Source organism: Daphnia carinata, chromosome 9 (genome assembly GCF_022539665.2).
Source record: "Daphnia carinata strain CSIRO-1 chromosome 9, CSIRO_AGI_Dcar_HiC_V3, whole genome shotgun sequence".
NCBI lineage: Eukaryota > Metazoa > Arthropoda > Branchiopoda > Diplostraca > Daphniidae > Daphnia > Daphnia carinata.
Window position 1 is genome coordinate 8216618 of NC_081339.1, and position 23628 is coordinate 8240245.

At 38.2% G+C, this 23628-nt stretch overlaps 6 protein-coding genes across 6 annotated transcripts in view; 4 read left to right on the top strand and 2 right to left on the bottom strand.

Annotated features, from left to right (window-relative positions):
- Positions 1–23628, bottom strand: part of LOC130700657 (superoxide dismutase [Mn], mitochondrial-like) — a 69148-nt gene that overhangs the window by 21161 nt on the left and 24359 nt on the right. The gene's annotated exons all lie outside the window — the stretch shown is intronic.
- On the top strand, positions 5806–7579 carry LOC130700676 (keratin-associated protein 19-2-like). Its single transcript, XM_057522659.1, has 5 exons — positions 5806–5907; positions 6687–6754; positions 6870–6944; positions 7028–7101; positions 7240–7579. The coding sequence occupies exons 1-5, from the start codon at positions 5878–5880 to the stop codon at positions 7323–7325; spliced, it is 333 nt and encodes a 110-aa protein (XP_057378642.1). The 5' UTR covers positions 5806–5877; the 3' UTR covers positions 7326–7579.
- On the top strand, positions 11899–14589 carry LOC130700679 (uncharacterized). Its single transcript, XM_057522663.2, has 13 exons — positions 11899–12032; positions 12094–12156; positions 12219–12350; positions 12437–12564; positions 12628–12760; positions 12833–12908; positions 12970–13208; positions 13276–13416; positions 13475–13635; positions 13698–13850; positions 13905–14075; positions 14143–14320; positions 14398–14589. Exons 1-13 carry the CDS (start codon positions 11948–11950, stop codon positions 14535–14537), a joined length of 1800 nt encoding a protein of 599 aa, XP_057378646.1. The 5' UTR covers positions 11899–11947; the 3' UTR covers positions 14538–14589.
- LOC130700677 (LYR motif-containing protein 2-like) lies at positions 14678–15316 on the top strand. Its single transcript, XM_057522661.2, has 4 exons — positions 14678–14868; positions 14925–14964; positions 15027–15121; positions 15191–15316. The coding sequence occupies exons 1-4, from the start codon at positions 14821–14823 to the stop codon at positions 15266–15268; spliced, it is 261 nt and encodes an 86-aa protein (XP_057378644.1). The 5' UTR covers positions 14678–14820; the 3' UTR covers positions 15269–15316.
- LOC130700674 (DNA-directed RNA polymerases I, II, and III subunit RPABC2-like) lies at positions 15252–15917 on the bottom strand. Its single transcript, XM_057522657.2, has 3 exons — positions 15771–15917; positions 15556–15708; positions 15252–15491 (listed from the first exon to the last, which is right to left on the bottom strand). The coding sequence occupies exons 1-3, from the start codon at positions 15797–15799 to the stop codon at positions 15284–15286; spliced, it is 390 nt and encodes a 129-aa protein (XP_057378640.1). The 5' UTR covers positions 15800–15917; the 3' UTR covers positions 15252–15283.
- On the top strand, positions 21264–23260 carry LOC130700651 (uncharacterized). The gene is made up of 3 exons (XM_057522634.2): positions 21264–21470; positions 21531–22367; positions 22894–23260. The coding sequence occupies exons 1-3, from the start codon at positions 21468–21470 to the stop codon at positions 22975–22977; spliced, it is 924 nt and encodes a 307-aa protein (XP_057378617.1). The 5' UTR covers positions 21264–21467; the 3' UTR covers positions 22978–23260.

A 23628-nucleotide genomic window follows, 5' to 3' on the forward strand; every position in this document is an offset into this window, starting at 1 on the left:
CCGGTTTGATTGAATGGGATATTAGAAATAAAATTTAAAAAAAAAACAAACAAAAAAACACCGTTGCCAATTTTCAACATCCAACGCGATACACCGAACGAACATGCAATTCAATAAATAAATAAAAAATAAACGATATATTTTTTTATTATTTATTTATAGGGCACACACCTTTCGCTTTAAAAGAATTACCCTATCCTACTGGAGTATCGCATCAAAGCGACGCATGTGCTGTGAACGCGTTCGAACCAGTTTTCCGTTTCAAGTATAGAACGCCAGACGGCGGAAAATAGATGGCATAACTATTCCCGCGTGTCCAAATAATTTATTTATCTATTTATTTTTTTTTTGTTCCTCTTTTTTTTATTTATTTATTTATTATTATTTTTTTTTTTTTTTTTTTTTTGCCCTTACACGTATAGAGCCACTTGGAAACTGCCAAGATCGTATAGGTGTCGCGTTACTCTTTCGCTAACTCGATGAAAAGAGATGAGAGAGAGAAGAGAGGGGGGACTGAAATGTTGCCTGTGCACTTCAGTCGAGACAAATGTTCTGGCGTCGCCTCACTTGGCAAGTATCCATTTCAAGTTTGCAATTCCCCCCCCAATTCCCCCACTTTTTTGTATTTAAAATGAATTTAAAAAAAAAAAAATGGCGGGATTTAAAAAATCCTTTTTTTTTTTTTGAGGTTGGGGGGGGGGTCTTACAAGTTTAAACTGCATTTTCTAGCTTTGTTTTTTATTATAGTTTTTTTTGTTTTTGCTTTTTTTTTTTTTTTTTGCTTTGTACGTAGTAGATGGTGCTTGCTTAAAGGGACAGCTGATGACAAAAGGATGAAATACGGAACATGCACCGGGGCGCACAGCGGTCTCCGCGCAAAGATCAATGCGCCAGGGAAACCAAACATGGACAGACCCGTGAGATTGCAACGTTACCGTGAAATATAGCCTTCTTTTTTTTTTTTTGGTTTTTTTTTTTTTGCTTTTCCCCAACCTTTCCTGTGATATACACAACACATATGTAGACTCCCCGTATACACACAGCGTATACGCGCACGCAAAAGGGATACGATGCGCTTGACGGGATTCCCTAATGAAAGTCTTTTGCTCTACACGTACATACGTCGTTATTTCTTTCTTTCTTTCTCGTTTTGTCTACTTAAAATTTAGCCAAAAAAAAAAAAATAAAATAAAATAAAATAAATAATAGGAATGAAGGTTGAAAACATCTTGGCCACAATTGTTGATTTCGCCAGCCTGCGGTGACGCAAACCGTTGGCAACTCGAACCCCAAAATGCTAATATAAGCAGCAGCGCGGCATTTCCTTTTTATTACGCAAGGATCTCGAAATATTACAGACACGCATACACACAGCAAAAAAAAAAAAAAGAAAAAGAAATGATTATTATTGGCTTTAAGAAGGGAGAAGAACGATCCATCTCTCTTTGACTTTAGATTTTCAACTCTCTCGCGCGAAGATTTTAAACTTCTTTCCTCTTACACATCCGTGCCAGAGAAAAGAACAAACCAAAAAAAAAAAAAAAACCAAAAAAAAAAAAAAAAAAAAATGGAGAGAAACGGATGTGTTAATAATAAAAGAGCAAAGGGCAAAGTTTTTCGGTTTCCATTCGGATTTTCTTTATTTAATTTATTATTATTATTTTTATTTTTATTTTTTTTAGCAGTTCAACGAAAAGCGTCTTTTTTTTTTTTTTTTTCTTTTTCACCCCTACGTGCGTGTGTTTAACAGTTTCAGTGTCTGCGTTCGACTTCAGTACTTTTACACGTACACGTTTATACCGCACGCCGGAACCACTCAAATATTTATAGGAATCGCTACGCGATGGAACAACACGCGCTTTAGTCTCAACGTTCCGGCGCCCGGCGTTTCGTTCTCTAAAAATAGCTCGATCTCGAGGACCCGCCGCATTTTGGTTTGTTTTTTGTTTCTCTTGTGACGGCACGCCACCTCATTCTGATTACCTCTCGATGACCAGTCATCATTTGGCTTGAAGGAAGCTTGGCCTTTCTGTTACAGCAGCTGTTGCAATCCCTCCTATTTTTTTTTCGATGGAAAATTTACGTAAGAGATGTAAGAATGAAAGCGTTGATTTCCTCTCCTTTTTTTTGTTTTTTCTTTTTTAATTTTCTTGACGTGTACGCAACAGAAAATATGGCAGACACGCAGCATCGTCCCGTCGTCTGAACGCGTTCAAAATATGCGAATGCGTCAGCGATTAACAATACACATTCTCGTCTGCGGGCAGGCCACTCTATAGCCGTTCAATTTGCTGCCCTCTAACTATTTTTAGTTTCTGTTCTCCCTCCCCCCCCCCCCCCCCCCCCCCCTTTGTTTTTTTTATCTACAAAAACTAAAAGCCATACTCCAAGAGCAAAAACAAAAAATCGTAAAAGACAAAAAACAAAAAACAAAAAACAAAAAAAAAAAAAGGGAGCATTGCGAAAAGTGCGAGTTCTTGCCTTCTTTCGCTGAAACGCATCGATTGCACATTCGGCTGCGTATTTTTTTTTTTTTTTCTTCTTGTTGTTCTTCTTCTTGTTTTACTTTATAACCTATACATAACAGGTGTCTTCTTTCTATTCCAGCGCAGCTTAATACCCACCCTGGGAATTTTTCTTTTCTTGGCTGCCAAGCATCCCAAGAAGCTGACTGTATGTACCCTAACCGAACGGATCAAAGAACGAAGTGAATAGAAGACAGCAAAAAAAAAAAAAAGAATGGGTCACTCAGCACTGTACGTTGTTATAATATCCCCATGGTATATAAACAAGGCCTGCCCGTCTCGATGGCCAATTGCATTAAATCCCGACCCGACCGTAGTTTTATGCAATGCATCCCGTACGTTTTTTTGTTTTTTTTTGAAAAGCGCGCTCAAACGTCAGTTGTTTTGTTTTTTTTTTTCGTTTTTTTTCGAAGGTTGGTTTGGTTGGATAATACGAGACGGTAATGTGTAAGGAGGAAGGTGGAGCGGTTTCAGGGGGGGTTAGTGGGGTAGACGCTAAAAAACAATTGATAAATGAACTTTGAATGAGCAACTTGCCTCTTATGAGTTGATGTAGAGAGACGCGCTGGTGCTTGGAGATATGCGGCGCCGGAGTGCGAGACAGAGAAAGACAGAGAGAGGATCCGGATTGTGAAAAGCAAACACGGAAGCGGAACCGGACGAAAACAGCAAATGCGGACGCGCTGTGTATAAAAGCCGGGCGACAACAACAGCAACAACAACAACAACAAAAAAACAAAAAAAAACAGCCAAAGCTGCTCAACTCAATAACAATAGGTCTTTGGCTTGCCACACGATAAATGTCGAACGCCGCACACCACAGGAGGATAAACAACATAAATCAATCAAATAAATAAAGATTTGAACTGGAGGAAAAAAATAAAAATAAAAATGAAATAAAGAATAAAATTCACGATGTGTCCAAACTCAGGTTGATTTAATATTTTCTTTCAAAAAAAAAATAATAAAAGAAAATAGCGGGACTTGATTGGTTGAGATAAAAAAAAAAATGGATGAACCGGATGAACGATGACGGAAGTGAAACACATTCACACGACAGGAGGCATGTGGCACAAGACGAGAGAGCGATTCAACGTGAGCTCCGACGTGTACATTAGCCGCGTACGGTCTGCGATGTCTGAACGGGGCAGATTTTGCCGTTCCTTTAGTTTAGGGGGTGGGGGAGGGGGGGGGGGATCCATGCCCCTGAGTCCATGCGCGCGTATATACTATCATCCGCTGCGGGAACACGCTCTGCCGGATGTTCGGGGTGTGCCCTGCGCAATTGCAAGGCTCCGTCCTTTCCCCCACCGCCACCCAATTGTCGGCACTGTGCCCACCCCTCCTCCTGCTTTTTTTTTTTTTTTTTTTTTTTCTTTTCCTACATTTACTTTTTTTTTTTTTTTTTTTTGAAGTCACCCAACTCCTTGTCTATGTGTACTGCTTTTTGCCCCTCGCGCTCTGCTCTCGACGGATCAATATGCAGGCGATGCGGAATCCTTGGCTTTATTTTTATTTTTATTTTTTTTTTATACATACGCTAGCGATAGCGGAACTAGTTTTTGTTTTTCCGTCAATTAAATCCCCACCTCCGTCCTCTTCAGAAATAAAAATATTTTAAATAATAAAAGGTCAATAGGAAAAATATGAATGTAGGTTCGATGTAAGCGTAGAGTGGTGTGCAATCGAATGATATTGGCAAGAGAAATGAATTCGGTTTAGAAAAAAAGAGATTTGTATTTACTTATTGATGTATTTTATTTTTTAAAAAAAATTTTTTTTTTTAAATTCTATAAATAAACGGGGGGCATATGTAGTTTCAACAATGTTAGCGGTACGCGTTCCAGAGACTATGTAGAGAGGACCATGGTATATTATTTCACATGCCATGTCTGCATGGTGCGGCAGAGTAGACTATATATATAAAGACTGTGCAGGAAGTAAACCCGAATCCTCTCAAGTTTAACACCATGGCTTCTTTATTAACCATTTTTTTTTTTTATTTCAGGGATTTTTTTTTAATTTCAAAATTTAATTCTTTTTTTTTTTTTTTTTTTGTTTCATCTTTGAAATTCATGTTCTCCTTAAATGAACTTTCCATTTGATCATATTCTAATCAGACATTCATAACAAGCCAAGAAGGGGAATAAGCCAAGTGATATTAACTATAACGAACGAATTTCGTTACAATAAAAAAAAACAAAAAAAAAAAAACAAGAGGTTCATCGTCTGCGTTTCGCTAATGACAGCACGAGTTGAAAAGAAAGAGGGGGTCCAACCGTCAGTCCAGCCATCATGTCAAAAAGTTTACTTGCGTTTTAACAAGGCCTCATCAAGTTCACAGCTAAGACATGTACAGAAAGCCGGCCTCATTAATTGCAATTTCCTTAAATGTTCAAATCCCTCACAGTCTGGACTGTATAGCACGGTAACATGATGATGATCTAGTAGTTTTGAACTTTTGTTGTTGTTTTTTTTTTTCCTTTTCGCATAATACGTACATGATGATGTAGAAATTGATGACTCGTTGACATTTAATGATTCCTTTGCATTTCATCTCTTTTATTTCGTTCTGCGTGTACGGAAATTCGCAATCATTTCGCCTGGTTCTATTTGAAGAGAAAAAAAAAAAAAAGAGATTTCTAATTGTTAAATTCAACAAACGCTTTCGCTTTTTTTTTTTCCCGATTCGAATGCACACTGTATCCGTACCACTGCAAGAAAGTCGCAACGACTCGTTACACAATCAAGAACGACTTCCGTTGCAATTTTTATCTTTTTTTTTCCTAAATACCGGGACGGCTTATTTTTCTCATTTTTCAAGCATGCTGCATAACGAATCGTTTTTAATTGTTTACGATGGCAAAACAAACGGTGAAGTCGTCGTTAAAATACAATCAAAATTGCTTTTCTTTTTCGCTATTTGCTCGACCGAAGCGGCTGACTATCTCAATGTACAAAAACATCACGAAAGAGAAAGTAAAGCCTATTTTAAAATGCAAAAAAAAAAAAAAAAAAAAAAAAAATCGTGATTGATTCTTCAACAATCGTTTCAAAATGTTTGACATTGTCTTTTATTTTTTTTTTTTAGATTTCTAAAAAAAAAAAAAAGAAGCGTCTCTCACGATTAGATTATTGCTGTTATTTACGTTCGAAACAATCTACAGAGAGAGAGAAGAGGCTAAATGAACAATCAGGCCATGACTTATCAGAGAGGGTTGCGCAAAATCAGGATGGCTTTAAAAAGGAGGCCGTGTTGATTTGGAATTCAGTCAGCGATATTCCCTCATTTGCACAGCATCTTTCCCCAGCGTTTAAGTTTTTAAAGAAAAGTGAGAGAGAACCGTTTAAAATGAACTCAATAAGCTCCAACACTTTCAAGGTGAACTGAAATTTAAGTTCTAGAAAAAAAAAAAACAAGCAAACAAACAAATGGTTCGATTAAGCTTTATCCTATTTTAAAGAAGGGGATTAAGACATTAGTTGTTAGACCCTACGGTCTATGTATCCCTTTTGAACCGATTACGTTGCGTAAGATTTTGTTTACGTGTCAAAATACGTCTAACAAAGCTTTTGAGCAGGCTATTTATTAAGAAGGAAGACAAAATTGTTCAATCAAAATTCAAACTTCCGTGCGGAACTGAAAAAAAAAAATCGTATCGATTGTCTTGTTTAGTTAAAGTCCCCGTAAGCTGCCGTTGCATCACTCCGTTTACTTACGCGTTCCCAACCTAACATATATGCTGTATACCGTCCCACTGTCACGCATCCTATCGATTAGCCTTAAAAACAAAGTTTGTTTTTTGTTTTTTTTTTTTTTTTTTTGCGCTTGGATATATACACCTTCAGTCATTGTCAAACGCTCCGGGATATAGAGAAAAGAGAGCATCAGCTTCAAAATCTAGTTCTGCATGTAATTTTAATTCACGTGCGTTTTACCTGCCCCCATCGGCGTTAGATATATATAATGCGTGCTATTGCTATAACCCCTTTGATTCCATTTGAAACCTTCTGCATGATCAATTATTTCCCGCTGTCCTGCGTTATGTGCACACGAAAAAAAAAAAAAAAAAATGGTCGATAGGACAGCGCCATTGATTTTTTTTTTTTTTTTTTTTTTTTTTATCTAATCGAACTTGCATTTCGGTTGTATATGTGCAGATGATTGCCAAGCTGATTGCCGTCTGTTTAATGCTTGCCGTCAACCAGGTTTACGCCGGAGTGAACCAGTGAGTTAAAACACGGCCGCTACAAATTGAACAATCAAAAAGGGCGACCTTTCATCGAAAACGATTTAATTAAAGTTGAATCTTTTTAATTTGTTTATTTTGAAAAATATTACAGTGGTCTTCAGACTGGCGGATTTGGTGGTGCTGCCACCTACGGCACTGGCGCCGGTGCTGGAGGATTCGCCGGAAGGTTAGAAAGCTTGCGATGTTGTAGATATTACATAAAGAATCTATATAGAAGTTTTGATTCATTGTTTACGGTCTTCAATTTAGCTCGCTCGTTTCTCCATTGGCCTCGTCGGGATTTGCTTCACCTTTCGGTGCTGGAGGTGGAAACTACTTGCAAGGCAAGGCTTTGCTTTTTTCCTGTACTCGTTGAATTTTGAATCTAAACATGGGCAATGCTCTCTATGCACAAGACGCAAAAAAAAAAAAATGAATATTTAATATGTGGGGTCTTACATATTTACATTTATTCTAATTAGGTGTCAACACGATTCATCAAGGATCATCGGCTGGCTTCGGAGGTTTTGGCGCATCGTCATCGAAGAGCGGACATTATGGCAAATAGCCAGCTAAAAAAGAAAATGAGAAAAGAAAAGAAAAAAAAAATTAAAGCAGACGAGTGCGATTATTGTCTTTAATTGATGACTTGTCAGTCCCTCCGTTTTATTTACGTCGGCCAGCATCGATCGCCGTAACAGTTTTTTTGTTTTGATGATCCCTTGAATGGCTTTATATTCTTATCATACACGTATAATATTTTAGAGTATATATGAAAATGATTGTGCACTGGTCTTCGAATACATTTCGCACCCAATAGAACTCTACGTTGTACGTGTAGGATTTGACTGCTATCCTCTCGGCAATCATTGGCTCACATTAAATGCTGGCGCTGATTCGTGAAAATGACCTGTAAAACGCGTCCCGGCGGAACGGCCGTGCTGTGTACTGTCACGATTCGCGAACATAGTCTAGACGACAAGTCTAAACGCAGCAACGGGTCCTGCGAATGTCAGATGCTGTTAGTGCCGTGCGTTCGATCAAAGGGCCAGATGAAACATATTGTTTCCCCTTGAATCGATCCATCAACGTCGAAAATGCAACGTTGAAAGACGAAAAGATATGGACACAAAGCGGAAATGAAAAGCTACACGTGTTACGGGGAGAGGCCGTTCCAGTCTAATGGCGGTGGCATATATACAGTACACTCTGCGGAGAAACTGAAACCTCCTTTGAAAAGGGAGATTCAATTAGCAGAAACAAAGCACACGTGGCCATATGAGGCTATACTTTAATACCCCATCCCTAACAGACGTCACAACAAGATGTCCTATCCGTTACCTGCTACATAAATTTTGCAGGCCATGTACGCATCACGCAATATCAAGTCTTGTTAACATTGGTAGTGTTCTTATTTTAACAACAAACCAACGCATAATAGATTGCTGTGTCTATTCTAAGCTTACATGCAAATGTTATATCCTGACCAGGTGAACGAAGGTTGGCTATACGTAGACACAATGGCGTCGTTGAATATAGACATTGGACGTAATACGTATACCTGATACTGCATGACGGAAAAAGTCCATACGTTCAAACGTCTTAAAACCACATTTCTTTTTCCAGCTAAAGGATCAGTTGCCATGACACCTCCACCCCCATGCCGGTTATCCCTTTCCTTCGAAACATAAAGGTATTATAGGAAGTAAAAAAAAAAAAAAATATTGTTCTTTTTCTAGTCAGCCATGTTGCGCTTGAAGGCGTATTTGCGAAAACGAAGTTGGCTAAAAATAGGGAGAGTATCACGAATGACATCAGTGCAGCAAAATAGCACTCGTGACGTTCGATTTTTCTTAAATAGAAATACAGTATGTCTAGCTCTTATTTTAGTCAATGTTCCAGAAGTGTGTATATATGAAACATCCTTTGACATCGTATTAAAACCGCGTAGGAGTTGTTCTCCGAGAAAATGAAAAGGCATTTCCAAACAACAGTAAAAAATAAACAAAAAAAACAAACACACATCTTCAATAGCTAACCATAAGAATCGATGCATATCCTTTCTTTGTTTCGCTCGGGTTATATCTTTCCGTGTTTTTTTCATAGGCTTCCACAACAAAGTTCGTCCAAAAATCTGACCTGAGGCTCTAAGTTGCCTTCATGGCGCGTAATTGAAGTTGCTTAGATCGTTTCAAACGTATACTGTAGGTATATACTGTATCTATATGCAACACACGGGGAATATCATCCATTTCCTAGACGCGTGGAACGTTGGACGTCGGAAAAAAAAAGAAAAGGCGTGGCGTATACGAAAGCTACCGAACTATATAGCGTCGACTATAGCGAGAACATGGATATGTATATATAATCCTCACCATCCGCTTATACATCTTAAATACAATAGAAGAGAACAGCAACAACAAAAAAAAAGAGAATATGCCCTTGCGCACGCCAAGTATTTTCCTTTCCTTTTTGTAGCTGTTGTTGCGTAAAAACTTTTTATTGCGCAAATGCCAGGGCATGGGTGGCAAGCGTATTAGCTTTTATCTCAGCTAAATCAAAAAATCGAACTGCAACTTCGTTTTTTAAGAAAGAAAAGACAGAAAGATAGCCGCGTTTCGAAGAAAAAAATGTTTTTAGTTGAACCAATGTCTCTGCCAACGCCAATTCATTTGCGCCATTCATTTTTGTTGACCTGGGGACGCTGTGCCGTTTGTATCCTTTGCGTGATCTAGCGTAATCATTTACAGACTATATAGACGATATATGGCCTACATATAAGGCGGGGGCTGTGTATACTTGAAACGTTCTGTTCACTCCCACAAGGCCCTCTGATGAGCCATTCGTGTAAGCGAATGTTAGAAGACCAGTAAAAAGGATTTCCCTTCGCAGAAGTCGAAAGAGGCCAAAGTACTTTAGTGACAATAGACGATACAGGATCAAGAAGAAGAAAAAAGAAGGATCAAGGGCAACCAACAAGAGACACTATAACGGTGTTTTCTAATAGGATTTCTTTTTTTTTTTTCTGCAAGCAATTTTCAAAAGGATCTACGAACTAGCCAACTCATAAATTCTAGTTTGTTCGAAGCTGATTTTTATAGGAGGAAAATATTACACATAGGGAAACCAAAGCACTTCTCTCGCGCTATCCTATATGCCACGTGCTTTGGTGCCTTGAAATTGTATTTACTCCCACGAACGATAACCGTCTTAACGCAAGCGATGGGAGGGGGGGGGGAGGCGGGGGGGTATGGGAGAGCTTTTGGCGTGAGCCAATGTCACAAGGAATATCCGGTTTTTCGTTTTTTAACCTTATCAATATGCTAAGTATGTACACCAGCTTCGCGAAACCTTGATTCTTGGAGTTGAATAACTATTTAAAAGCTTGCCTATATTTTCAGACGAATCAACGTCGCACTTCCCTCTCAAAGTACGACGCATTTTATTTAAAAAAAAAAATTATAATAATAATAAAAATTCTTGTAAAGTTATATTAAAATAAAAATGCGCTTTAGATGTCGGGTAGATGGCTTCTCTTTTCATTGCACATCAACGTTTCGTTCGTCGATAGGGTAACTCGGTTTTTATAACTCCTCGCATCCAACTCTATAAAACCACGCCTTTCTCTTTTGTATATGTTTATTTCTTTTTGCGTCGGTCGGAAAGACTATATGCTTTTCGACATTGTATACACACGCAGCCATAAGTTATAAGGTTGCCAAGGCTCGTAGCTTCCTCTCCAATTTATGGCTGGTATAGACCGTATGTGCGTTTACCGCAACGTGATTCTCTCTATACATCTCCTTGTTGTTGTTGTTTTTTTTTTTGTTATTTCCTTCCACACTTCAGTCTATATAGCCCTTTATTTTGCCCTCCTTTTGTCGCCCTCCATAATGCGCCACTATATCATGCACGTACAACTTCCACCCAGTTTTCAACATACGCAAACGCCTTTTCCGTGGGATTTACGTTGGAGTAATTTATCGTGTTTATCAAAAAGTCTATCAAAGGATTTACGAGATTAGTGGATTTATACGTATATTTTTCTAAAGCTGAAATGCGTGAAGAGGACGGCCTTCATACGCGTAACAGGTGATCAAAAAGTTATTTGACATCTTACAGACGACCTTGTTTGTGTGTGGATTTTATGTTGGCAAGGGCCTGCATTTGAGATTGTCTGAGTGGCGTATTATAAATAGTTAAATGCATCGGTGGACTGCCCTCGCTAATGGCTTCATCCCCGGCCATATGGACATGATGTAATCGTCTTACACTGGAGATTTGCCTGCTCTTGATGGACTTCGATTAAAATATAATTTTGATGAGGGGTTATTGAGGTGATAAATGTTAACAAGAAAGTGCACGAGTTCAGCTATTATTTAAGCATGACTATTAAAGGTCAACGTTATTTTTGAACGGAAACTAAGAAGACATCCGAGGTGTTTCAGTTGCGCATTACGACCACAGGAAATTTGGTGGTGCACTGGAAAACAAATGGGCTGAAATAAACGACTTAACCCACGCGTCTTTCTGCCAACATGCCATTCTTTTGAGCCTTACGTTTTAATTTATCGGTCGGATGGGCAAGGAAGCGGCCAACACTGGACTAAGATTCATGGCCATACTTACTACCATCTTCTTAATAAGAAAAGTCGTATCAGGCAAGGAATATTGCCATTATATGTCTTAGTCACTACCTCAACGAAACCGAGTCATTAAGTAACAAAGGACTGAGGAATTCCATGCACCAATTATTATGAGGGATTCGCATAAAGGAAAAAGGAAAGGTTTAATTGACCAGGGGGCGCTCTTCAAGTGTTATCTTAAAAAAAAAATGTATTGACTAAAGAAGCCATGAATTTCGTATTTGGGTTGGTGAGGAATTCGTTTCATTCAAAAAAATATTCCTGCCTTCATTCTTAAGAATCGATCTTTTAGAGACATCACCAAAGTGGTTCAGTTATCGATATATAATTTATTTAAACTATTTCGTTGAAACTACATACATTGTCTATTTTAAAAACATAATTCGTATGAAATTTAACAAGCATGTGGAAGTTTCGCTTACATAATTTCCGGAAGAATCTATTGACGAATCGAGTTTTTAAAAAACTCAATCGATCATGAAATTCACAGTCGTCTGCTCAAACGTCTAGAAGGTGTGCACGTGTTCTTTACTTTGCTTTCAAAATGTCTATGCCTGATCCTCAACTAAAACGCAAACTTAAACAGCGAGAAAAGAGTCGACTTAGGATCCTTACAAAGAAAAATCAAGGTAATAAAACGTTTTCTGCGTTTGAAATTTTTGTAACATGATTGTTTTAATTTTGCAATAGATGCATCGAACGATGAAGAACCCGAAGTTGCAGAAAGAGAACAGGATGCTGTTGAATCTGAATGTAAGTTGAATCACTCAAGAAAGAGAAGGAGTTTGGTTAATTTTCAATAAAAATATTGTTAGTGCCCGCAAAGAAGCCTAAAATAAATTCCAAGGAAGCTCCAAAACAAAGACAACCAACGGCTAGTTCTGACAGTGAAAAAATTGTTGAAGATAATCAGGATGATGATCCAGAAGATGAAGATTTACAACAATGTAACTAGGATGAACTATTTTATACAGCAGTTATGACTATAAAGTTTTGTTTTGACCAACATGTTAATTATTTGCCCTTCTTTTAGTACCTGGATCATCACTGAACGTAGGCATCCTGAGTGATCAGTTATTTTCTTCACTTGAAGGCAGTGTTTCAGATTTAACTCTGAAAGCTATAGAGGAAATGGGTTTCAAAAAAATGACAGAAATTCAGGTAAAACTTTTCAGGGATGGAATTCAATAGTCAACCCCAGTTAACCATTGAACCCTACATTAGGCAAAAGCAATACCACACTTGTTGGAGGGACGGGACTTGCTTGGACAAGCCAAAACAGGTTCTGGTAAAACACTAGCATTTCTAATACCTGCAATTGAGCTGATCTACAAGTTAAAATTTATGCCTCGAAATGGTATTGTTTTTTGTTTTTTTTAATTATAGTTTCATAAACATTGCATTTAATCTTTATATTGAATGATGAAAGGAACTGGAGTAATTATTATTTCTCCCACAAGAGAGTTATCCATGCAAACGTTTGGTGTGCTACGTGAATTGTTGAAGTAAATAGTGCATGATTTAAAGTAATCTTAGATGACAATTTCACGTGCCTTCTTCATGTAGGCATCATTCCCATACATACGGTTTGGTGATGGGAGGTGCTAATCGCCAGGCTGAAGCAGCTAAGCTCGTTAAAGGTGTCAACATTTTAGTCGCAACTCCTGGTAGATTGCTTGATCACTTGAATAGCACAACAGATTTTCTCTTTAAAAATCTCCAATGCTTAATCATCGATGAAGCTGACCGTGTACTAGATATTGGATTTGAAGAAGAACTCAAACAGCTCATTCGTATTTTACCAAGTATGTTAATGCTTTCGTTTTTATAGTTGTTGTCTCCTTATTGAAGTAAACCTATTAATTACGATAGAGAAACGACAGACCATGTTGTTTTCCGCTACTTCGACGCAACGAATCGAGGATCTTGCACGTTTGGCGCTCAAGAAGGAACCAATTGTTGTTGGGGTAGAAGATGTTGTTGATAAAGCCACAGTTGAGGGTCTAGAACAAGGTACGTTTCTTATAAGCTATTTTGTTAAAGCAAATAATTATTTAATTTACCTTCTTAGGTTATGTCGTATGCCCTGCCGAGAAACGTTTCCTTATGCTCTTCTCTTTCTTAAAACGTAATCGAAAAAAGAAAATCATGGTCTTCTTCAGTTCTTGCCTTTCGGTGAAATTCCATCACGAGTTGTTAAACTATATTGATCTGCCTGTTATGTGCATCCACGTAAGATACTGCTTAAGCTTTGCCATGTTTCTCGTATTAATCTTGTTGATTGTACGTATTAGGGTAAGCAAAAGCAAACCAAGCGAACGACAACATTTTTCCAATTTTGTAATGCCGAAACTGGAATTCTTCTCTGCACGGACGTTGCTGCAAGAGGTCTTGACATCCCCGCAGTCGATTGGATCGTCCAGTACGATCCCCCAGATGATCCGAAGGTATGATACTTAATGAAAGTAAAGAGAAAATTGTGATCTGATGATGGTGTCTAGGAGTACATTCATCGAGTCGGGCGAACTGCCCGCGGCCAAGGCGGTAAGGGTCACGCTCTACTTCTCCTAAGGCCAGAAGAATTAGGCTTTCTGCGGTACTTGAAGCAAGCCAAAGTTCCACTAAATGAATTTGAGTTTTCGTGGAGCAAAATAGCCGATATCCAGCCCCAGGTAAGGGAACAAACAGAAACAGGTCGCCTTAATGCATTTATAAATACTTCGTCCGTTTCTTGTACAGTTGGAAAAGTTAGTCGCCAAGAACTACTTTCTCCATATGTCAGCGAAAGAAGCTTACAAAGCTTACATTCGTGCCTACGATTCTCATCATTTGAAAACAATTTTTGACGTTCACACACTTGACCTGGCTAAGGTGGCCCAAAGTTTTGGTTTTAAAGTCCCGCCTACCGTAGACCTCAGTAAGTTTGGCTCACATAAAACTTGTGATACGCTTTTATTATATATTTTTTGGTATCCTTGTTTATTTTTCTTACAGATATGCGCAGCACGAAAGCCGATCGTCCCCGCAAACGCCAAGGAAACTTTGGAGACACCGGGGGAGTTAAACATCGTACGAAGGCAAGCATATATCGTCAAGTTGGGAAAGCAAATGACAAACGACAATTTTCCCGATAATCTTTCAGATTGTTTTACGTTGTCCACAGACAATAAATTTGCGTATCCAATATTCTGACATGATTTTTAAATCCCGTAAACCCTTCATCCTTGAGGTACACCTTGACGCCTCCCGTTGCTCTTTTGTTTCATTCAGCAAACAACGTCAACTTCTATCAGGCAACAAATAATTTTAGTAGCATAAAAACAAGGAAATTGGCATCTAATCTTTAGTACAAGTGCTATGCAAATAAATCACCATTACGTTTTCATCTGTCGATGACCATACAGCGGACAACATACAATGTCTTCAATTTCAAAATTGCCCAAGAAAGTCCTTTCTCTAAAGCAGGTATTTACTGGTATTGTGGTACAACAACTTCAGAGCTAATTTTACCTAACTCACAGTTCATGCTTAGGCAAGAAGTCTTGAGTTTGTACAGGGAAGGTATGTGACTAATGTTTGTTGCATACTGGTAATCATTTAAGGATGTTTTCTTTTTCAATAAGTTCTACGAACAGCTCGGAAAGTTGATGGACAGAAAGAGGAGATCACAAAGTGGGCAAGAGGTGATTTTGAAGCACACAAATCTCAAACTGATGAAGTAAGGAATTTAAAAAGTAACATTTACCATATTTAGTAATGTACAAAATATTGTTTGTATTTTCCAAAGGCAACAATTAGGGGCCTTCTGATTAACGGGAAACGAATGGTAAAAGAATTGCAAAGTACAATCAAAAAGACATCTTAGTGTATTATATGTTGGTCAGTCATTGATTACAAGTTCATCTATTCCCCAGTCTTCATAACTTCCATCAGGGAGGTAGCGGCGAATGATGATTGGGATTTTCTTTTGCTTCAATTCCTTCATGGCAATCTGAAGGGGATCAGTTTCACCCTCCAGTTCAACCATGACGGGTGCACACATAGCTATTTGTAATGCTCTGGTTCCTAAAACTCTAGCTCTCTCATACCTAAATGTAAAATTTGTTATTATCGTTCTTCGTGGCAGACAACTATCCTCATGTTGCCATGTACTTTGTCATGTATGGTGTTGTAATACGTTTAGTTTGAAGTTGACCTGCTCCTCCTTCCCCCTGCTGAAGTAAATCAATTTGGGCATCTTCATCTGGCTGTTCCATTTCATCCATGTTATCGTCTTCTTCGACATCTTCGAAATCGTCATTGACGCTGAATAACAAAAAACATGCACGTTATGATTAAGGATAGGCATAAATTTGACAGGTACTTACTCATCTGGATCAAATTCATCATCTGCCATGATTATAAAAGGTTTAAATGATCAAAATTAAAACCTTATTAGCTCTAGAGACCGCCAAGTCAATTCAAGAGGTTCCAGATCAAATTGCAGACGCTCCAATCTGTTTACGTGAATGGCTCACCAGGTGGCCATTGGTCGTTTTTCGATTGAAATTAGAATTGTTTCCCTTTAATGATACAACAGCTTTGGAAACGCTTTTCCTTCTCGATTTGTTTATTTGAATAGATTATAGATTTTCACTTAGTAATGAGCTTTCTCCACTTCCTCCTTTCACATAGTGCTTAACAACTTTTCCATAATGTTACTAGAAGCACTGTCTTTCGCGGTACAAGTTTGCATATTAAAATATCATATCGTGTTTTAAGCCTATTCCGCAACAATACCTCAGTAAAATAGTCAATTAGCCAAAAATAGAAAATCCATCATATTCGCTTTCTAAATATATCTGATGAAAGTGTAGCACAAAGAGCACTTTGTTTTATTTTATGTTTTAAATGGCTGATTTAACAAGATAACCATTCACTTAATCGAAATCAGCGTTCCAATTTTGATTACGCCGTGTGATTTTTGTAGAATTTGAAGAGATGTCGTTTTTGGCAGATTTTGGCAAAAATGAGAAGGCTATACCCTTCCTACTTTTCATTTTTGGCCAAATTTCAAGGTTTGCCTAAAATACATGATTTCGATTCACAATTGAATGGTAATCATGGAAATCTAGCTTATTTTTCGATTGGCTTTATGGCAATCCGTTTTACCCCCCCCCCCCCCCCCCCAAGAAAAAAGAAAATATATATCGCCCTTTTTTTTTTGTTTTACTGCTATCGCCATCTCCAGGGCAGACTTCTAGTTAATTCTCTATATACACCCACTGAATTTTTCTGCTGCATCGCGCTAACGCTGTAGCGTACTGGCGCTCTGGCGAAACGTCAAATATTCAATGTATTTCAAAAAGATTAACTTAATGAAAGAAAGAGCAATTTTCCCGGAATCAACATTAAGTTTTCAGTATATCATGGGATATTGAACCAATTTCGATGAGTATCAATTTTTGCAGAAAAAAACTTTGAGCTCGACTAAATAATAAGCGCGACTTTTCTTATTTTTCCGTTTTTTATGTTTAATTAAACAACCATAAGGCCTATTGAAAAATAAATTTGATTTCCCTGATAAGCATACAATTCTGAATCGAAATCATGTATTTTAAGCGAAATTTGAAATTTAGTAAAAAATTAAAAGTGCAAAGACATTTCTTATTTTTTTCAGGAATATTCAGTATAATTTAAAAACGGCTAACTTGACAAGGAAACGAGCAGCATTTTCTGGATCAGCGTTCAATTTTGATTATACTGTGATATTTTCATCGAATTCCAAGAGATGTCTTTTTGGAGATGATTTTTGACCGATTTTGATAAAAGTGGTAAGGCTTATAGCCTTTGCACTTTTTCATTTTTGGCTAAATTTTAAATTTCGCTTAAAATACACGATTTCAATTCAGAATTGAATGCTTATCGCGGAAATAAAATTTATTTTTCATTAAACCTTATGGTTTTTTAATTAAACATAAAAAACGAAAAAATAAGAAAAGTCGGGCTTATTTAGTCGGGCTTAAAAAAATTTTGCAGTAAAAACTGACACTCATCGGAATTAGTGGAATATCACGAGATATACTCAAAATTGAATGCTCATTCCGGGAAAAATGCTATTTTTTTCATTAAGTTAATCGTTTCTTGAAATGTACCGAGTATTGATGCAATGCTAGCGCGCCAGTACGTTACAGTGCTAGCACGATGCAGCAGAAAAATTCAGTGAGTATATATAGAGAATTAACTAGGATGTGGCGATAGCAGTAAAACAGAAAAAAGGGCGATTTTTTTTAAAGTTAAAACGGATTGTCATATTGCTTTGTAGTTTTTCAGCTAAACGTAAGAAACAAAACATAAAGATGGCCAGGGCGCTAACAGCACTTTATTTTCGTTTATATTTAAAAAGCGGCTAACTTAGTGAGTAAAACAATAACTTAATCGAAATTAGCGATCATCATCATAGTGTCATTTTTTTTGGAATGCTATCGAGAACTTCGCGAACGCGGGAGCAGTTGAGTTGAATTAATTTCTTGCTAGGAAAGATACAGGCTCAGTGTTCTTGGCGACATTTCCAATGTCTAAGTAATCTATACTTCAAACACGTTTCTAATTAGAAAATCAACTGATAAAACCTTAGGACTGGATGTGTGTCTTACCTTTTTGAAACATGTTGATAATAAAGAATATTCAATGTTCTGTGAAAAAAAGGCTTGACTTTATATGACGAACTCTTGAAATGACTGGCGTTCGACGAGCAATAGCAGGCGAGGATATTGGTGTAAAGGCGTTGAACACGTTTTATAATTTTATAACCAGGTGTCGGAAAGACTTATCTTGATTGCTTTATTCTTTTTGCTTTGAGAAGATAGCATACGACAGTAACTGACATACCTAATTAGAAAATTTCTAGCGTAACTTCTTATCTTCAGTTCGACGACCTATTTGTGCAGACATCAATTTCAAAGAAAAATTGCTTCTTTTCTTCACGCGAATAAACGTCATGTTAAGGCAACAGTAAGACAAATGGCTTTCGGTGCAATAAGAGAAAAGTTTGCAGATTAAAGCCGTGTATATGAAAGAGGTTACCGTACCTGTTTACCTGTTGTAGCTCAACGACGCTTATAATTATTAATTGAGCATTATAACTGCTGCTGTTTCTTTTAACACACAAAGACTTCCTTATTTGTCTAGGTGAAGATGATGGTGCTGGATGGCTCGCTCCGTTAACCCACTTTATGAATTGATAGTTCATTTTTCCCCCTGCGATGGCCATACTCTAGCAACACAAGAAACTAGTAAAATAAAATAAAAAAACCAACAGGCAATAGAAGGCCCTTGGGTTATTATTAGTCTTCGAGACGCATTTTGCTAGCAGAGGCTTTCTAAGAAAAAAAATAAAATAAAATTCGAGATGAGACGTCTCGGCCTCATCGACATCCGCGTATGTTTGAAAATAACGAGGGAGAGAGGCTGTAACTTTCTTTACCTCAATTCTTTCTAGAATTTGAAATCTTTACCTATTATTCCACTTCAACCCAATCGTACTGGCTATATCGCTAACGGCTAATTTTGTTTTAATGCTTTTTTTTTCTTTAAAATAAACAAGTCTGTTGTATATTTTAACGTGCCCAACTCGATCACGCAATGCGGAGTAGGAATGTATTCGGCTAGTGGCGAAAAACAAAAGCAAACTACGTTTTCGATAAATTAGGGGATCATTGTATTTTTTTTTCGAAAGATGAAGAGATTTGACGACGTGAAAATCGCAAGACAAATTTAAAAAAAAATGTGTTGATGGACGCAGTGAAAACTGGAATTGTTGGACGATGACTAAGCATTTTCCACTTTCTTAATCATCGAACTATAAAGTCGTTCGTTATTATTCAAACGGAGAATTTCGGGTGTTAAGTGTGTGAGTCAACAGCATTCAGTCGCATTAGACGAACGGCCCACTCAAATGTTCTCTTAAAACATTAGGGTATTTAAAGCATTTCGCGTGACGTTCAGTACCTAAGCTGACCGCAGTTTTTGTTCACTGTCTAAAACCCCACATCAGTTTATTGAATTACGTCCAAGGAATTTCCGGATACAAAAGAATAGACAAAAATTTCTCGGAAAAAAAAAACGAACTGGAACAATGGAAATATGTCCAGGAAACATAAATATAGATGCATTAGCGAGGAATAAATACCGAATAGCCATATAGTTTAGCCGCACGAAAGATATGATTGAAAACGGTGAAAGTTTTTCGTCCTTACGCTAAAGGCGTGGAAAGTCCTTAAGGTCTATACGTTTATATCTCTTACATTGACTGACATTCATGCTTGTGTGGGTCTTTTATATTTCCTAATCACCGAAAGATAAGCATGGTGACAAGGGCTCTTTTAAAGCTGTGCCATCATTTTTTTCTTTTTACCTGTTCCTTTTTCTCTTACACACAATTGCACAATGACTTGTCTTATTATACGAATGTACTGGAAAGCGGCGGGGTTTTCAATTGGGATACATAACACATGTCGAAAACGAAAGTTTTTTCATGTGTACGTGTATGTGGAGGTGAAAAGTGTTTTAAAAGTTGACAGTTTATGCGAAAAGTATTTTTATTTTTTTTACTATCAAGTTTAAATACGATAAAGTTAAACAGAAAAATCCAATCAGCTATAGAGTTAGTTACACTAGACGTAGCCATCTGTTTTGTGTGTGAAAAATATTGAAGCAAACGTACACTTATAGGCGTCGTAATCGACGTTCACACGAAAAATTCCGTCATGCACATCGGATGAGTTCTAAAAAAAAAATATTATTTGATGGTTTTGCGAAATGTAGTGCAAACTGTAACGTCATCCAATATCGCCAAAATACCCGTTGAAGGTACGCAGAGTAGGTTAGACATGATTGACAAAATTTATTTGAAAAGAAAGTTCAAGAAAGTATAGCACTACGATCAATTTCTAAGAGTTGGTCGCTACCATAACGACTCAAACGTTTAAGCATTTAAACCGAAAAAAAATTACGTGACAGCGAAAATAAAAAAAAATTGTTTCAATTCAAAAATGACTGGAGGCAAATTTTCACCTGCAGAACTTTGGACATGAATGCGCTCTGGATAACAAGCCAGTCAGAACCACCTCTAACATTTTTTTTTCGTTAAAGTGCTCCCGAAGGTCTCTCTTATAAACGTAAAATTATGCCTCTATCACGCGATGACCGATGAGGTGAGATTTCCGAACTCTTTCCCACGCTAGCCAATAATCATCCAGGCTTCAACGCACTTGTTGATTTCCTTCATTCAAAGAAAAAAAAAAAAAAATGGAACGAAAAAAAAATCCGGACCAACAGTCGAACAATTTAATGGTTTGAATGACGACAAATTGTTTGGAAAAAAGAGATATTTCGAAAACTTTTATTATTGTAAACAGTAGTCAACACAGCGTCGCGTAACTATTTTTGTGAGAGAAAACGGGCATAGATATTTTTACAAATCATCGGGGATCTTTCAGAACGTTCCTTTCCAGCTTAGACATTGTATTGCGATACGAATGCACAGACATAAGTTTACGATGAACACGCAATTTTGTTTTCATTTTCTCAATACGAACGGATTTGCAAAAGCGTATATTTTTTTTTTCAAATAGCGCGCCCTTTATTCTTAAACGTGTAGACTCATACATCAGTTGAGATGAATGTTGATGGTCCAGTGGCCTATTTCAAAAGAGGATGTAGGCGATAAGCAGCGACATATGGTCATCCACCCGCTGGACGTCGTACATTTTTACCAGCTCAAGTTATTTCATCTTCTTTTACGAGCGAAGAGCGCAGGTAGTTGTTCGTTGGACGGATGAAAAGAAAGAGAAAGACGGCGGAGTATAGACTGTTGAAGCCTGTCGGCTCCGCTCGCATGTGCCTCTAAGTGGAGAAAGCTCCCACTTCTTTCTATATGTATTTCCTCCGCGTCTGCTACCTACGTATATAAAGGAATTGGTGGACTTGCTACATCGACTCATTCTCCCTCCACCGGTCCACATCTTCAGATCACTATATTTATCGATCATTCGGATTATCTTATTGCAAAGTACAATCAAGCCATGGTAGGTCTATTACGTTTTACTCTTCAAAACTTTATACGAATAAATTTACATCTTAAATAGATTTCCATGAAACTCGTGATGCTATTCACCATAGCTGGTGTGTGTTCATCACAGTACGACGATGGCTTCCCGGATAGCATCAAAACAGCGGCCTTTGAAGAAATCATCGGCAATTATTACGCGTTCGATCCGTTTCTTCAAACGGGTCGCAAAGGCCGCGAATTGAATGGCTTTCCAGATGAAATGGAATTTTCCTCTTTCCAACCGACTTTTGATTCCCCACCGCAGATTCAATCCAATGACGATAACACGTTTTACTCAATACCCCCAGCTTACACCGCATCCGAATCCAAAGACAACGTTGATGACTTACCTATTTCAGTCACCACTAGACCGGCTGTCATTCACGACGTGCGACAGCTCAACGACCTACAGACGAACAGCCCATTCAAATTCGAGACGGAATTCAACAGCTTCGACAGCGAAACGTATCCGCTTTATCCTCCCTACTTGACTGAGCAATCGGTTCGACAGCAGCAACAGCTGTCGCCTGATGTTACGCGGGAGAAGAATCTGCCCAAATATGTTATCGCAGTCGGCGGGCAGGAAGCAACAGATGAAGAAGACGACTTCTTTCAGACGAAAGTTGCTCGCACTCCGGCCAGACGTGCCCATCAGTCTGGTCAAAGGGACCAATTCGTGAGACGGGCTCGTCCCGCCATCGAACTGGACGAATCGCCTTTCGCCAGGAGATCGTTACGCTACGTTAATTATGAAGACGACGTCCCGCAGCGTTACAATCGTGCTCGATCCAGTGACTTAACACATCGCCGCAGAGCCGCCCATGAGCTCCCCCATGACAGGAATATCCGTAACGGCTATTATATCGCTTCAAAGGTACTTAACGTTCCAGTGGTAGACAAGCGTGCCTACTAGATGGCGTAGTGTTTGTGCTTGTTCCATACGTACGTTTCCGCGCCCCCCCCCCCCCCCCCAAAAAAAAATCACCGCAGGACGGTGTTTTTGAAGCATTTATCCTAACGCTATCAGCTCATCCATCATTTAATTGCGCTAAAATACGAACTAATTCATACATTATTTTTTTTTAATGTTCGCATACATTGTCGCGCTTTGGTACTGGAACGTACGCTTTCAAAACAAATGCCAGCTGTAATGTACACTCGTTTTTTGTCGCCACTATACTTAACATGCGTCTCCGTGCTTTGAATACATAAACACATTTCTAAACTCCCCTCGCAGTTAGAACATTGCCAATTTCATTCACCTTCGACCTATTTGAACGGTCAGCGCATTGACGTCAAAATTTATTCATGTATTCTTATATACATGAAGAAGATGGAGAGTACATTTTTTTTAAAGATTAAGTGAAGATTTTGTGTTTGTTTTTTGTTTTTTTCAACAGGTTTTATGGCGGACCCCTGTTCTAGCTGACGGCCAGCGCGGCCGATATTCCTTCGCCAGCCGGCCTCCCGTTTACGCTGATTAACTCTTGAGAATTCAGGGTCTTTGTTGCATGTCTATCCTCGTTTGATTTTTTGTTTTTTTAAAAAGAAAATAAATATATAGTAGATCTATCTGTGCTGGAAAGCCGCCATGCTTTTTCGGGAAATAACTGTGGGAAACGCTTTAAAATAAACAAGGATACACACAAGAGATTTTGAAGTGGAAGAGGAAAGAGAGATCCAAGGCCATCCTTCAAGTAGAACTGAGCAAGTTTTCACTCTGCCGCTGTAACCGAATATTATATACGGCGCGGCTGTCTTTCCTTTTTTTTAAACCTCCGTTTCGTTAACACCGTAACGCATATAGGTGAGCCAACTAATTGCCATACAAAGACACAAACGAAACAGAAACAAAAAACAAACAGGAAATACATAATTTTTCAGTAACAAGTTCTCGAATGATTTATCATCTTGTATTTGTTTCACAGAACAAAATTCGTGTTTTCTTTTTTTTTTTTTGGGGGGGGGGGGGGGGGGTTAGAAGAAGGCCGGAGGGAAATCCTACCGACCCGAACTCTGGGCATTTTCGATGTAGATGGTGGATATGACTCGAAACGTACGTACTGTATTTCCATTTAGGGTTTATTTTCAGTCGACTAGAAGAGAAGGGGAGGCAAAGAAGGAGATGAAACTCA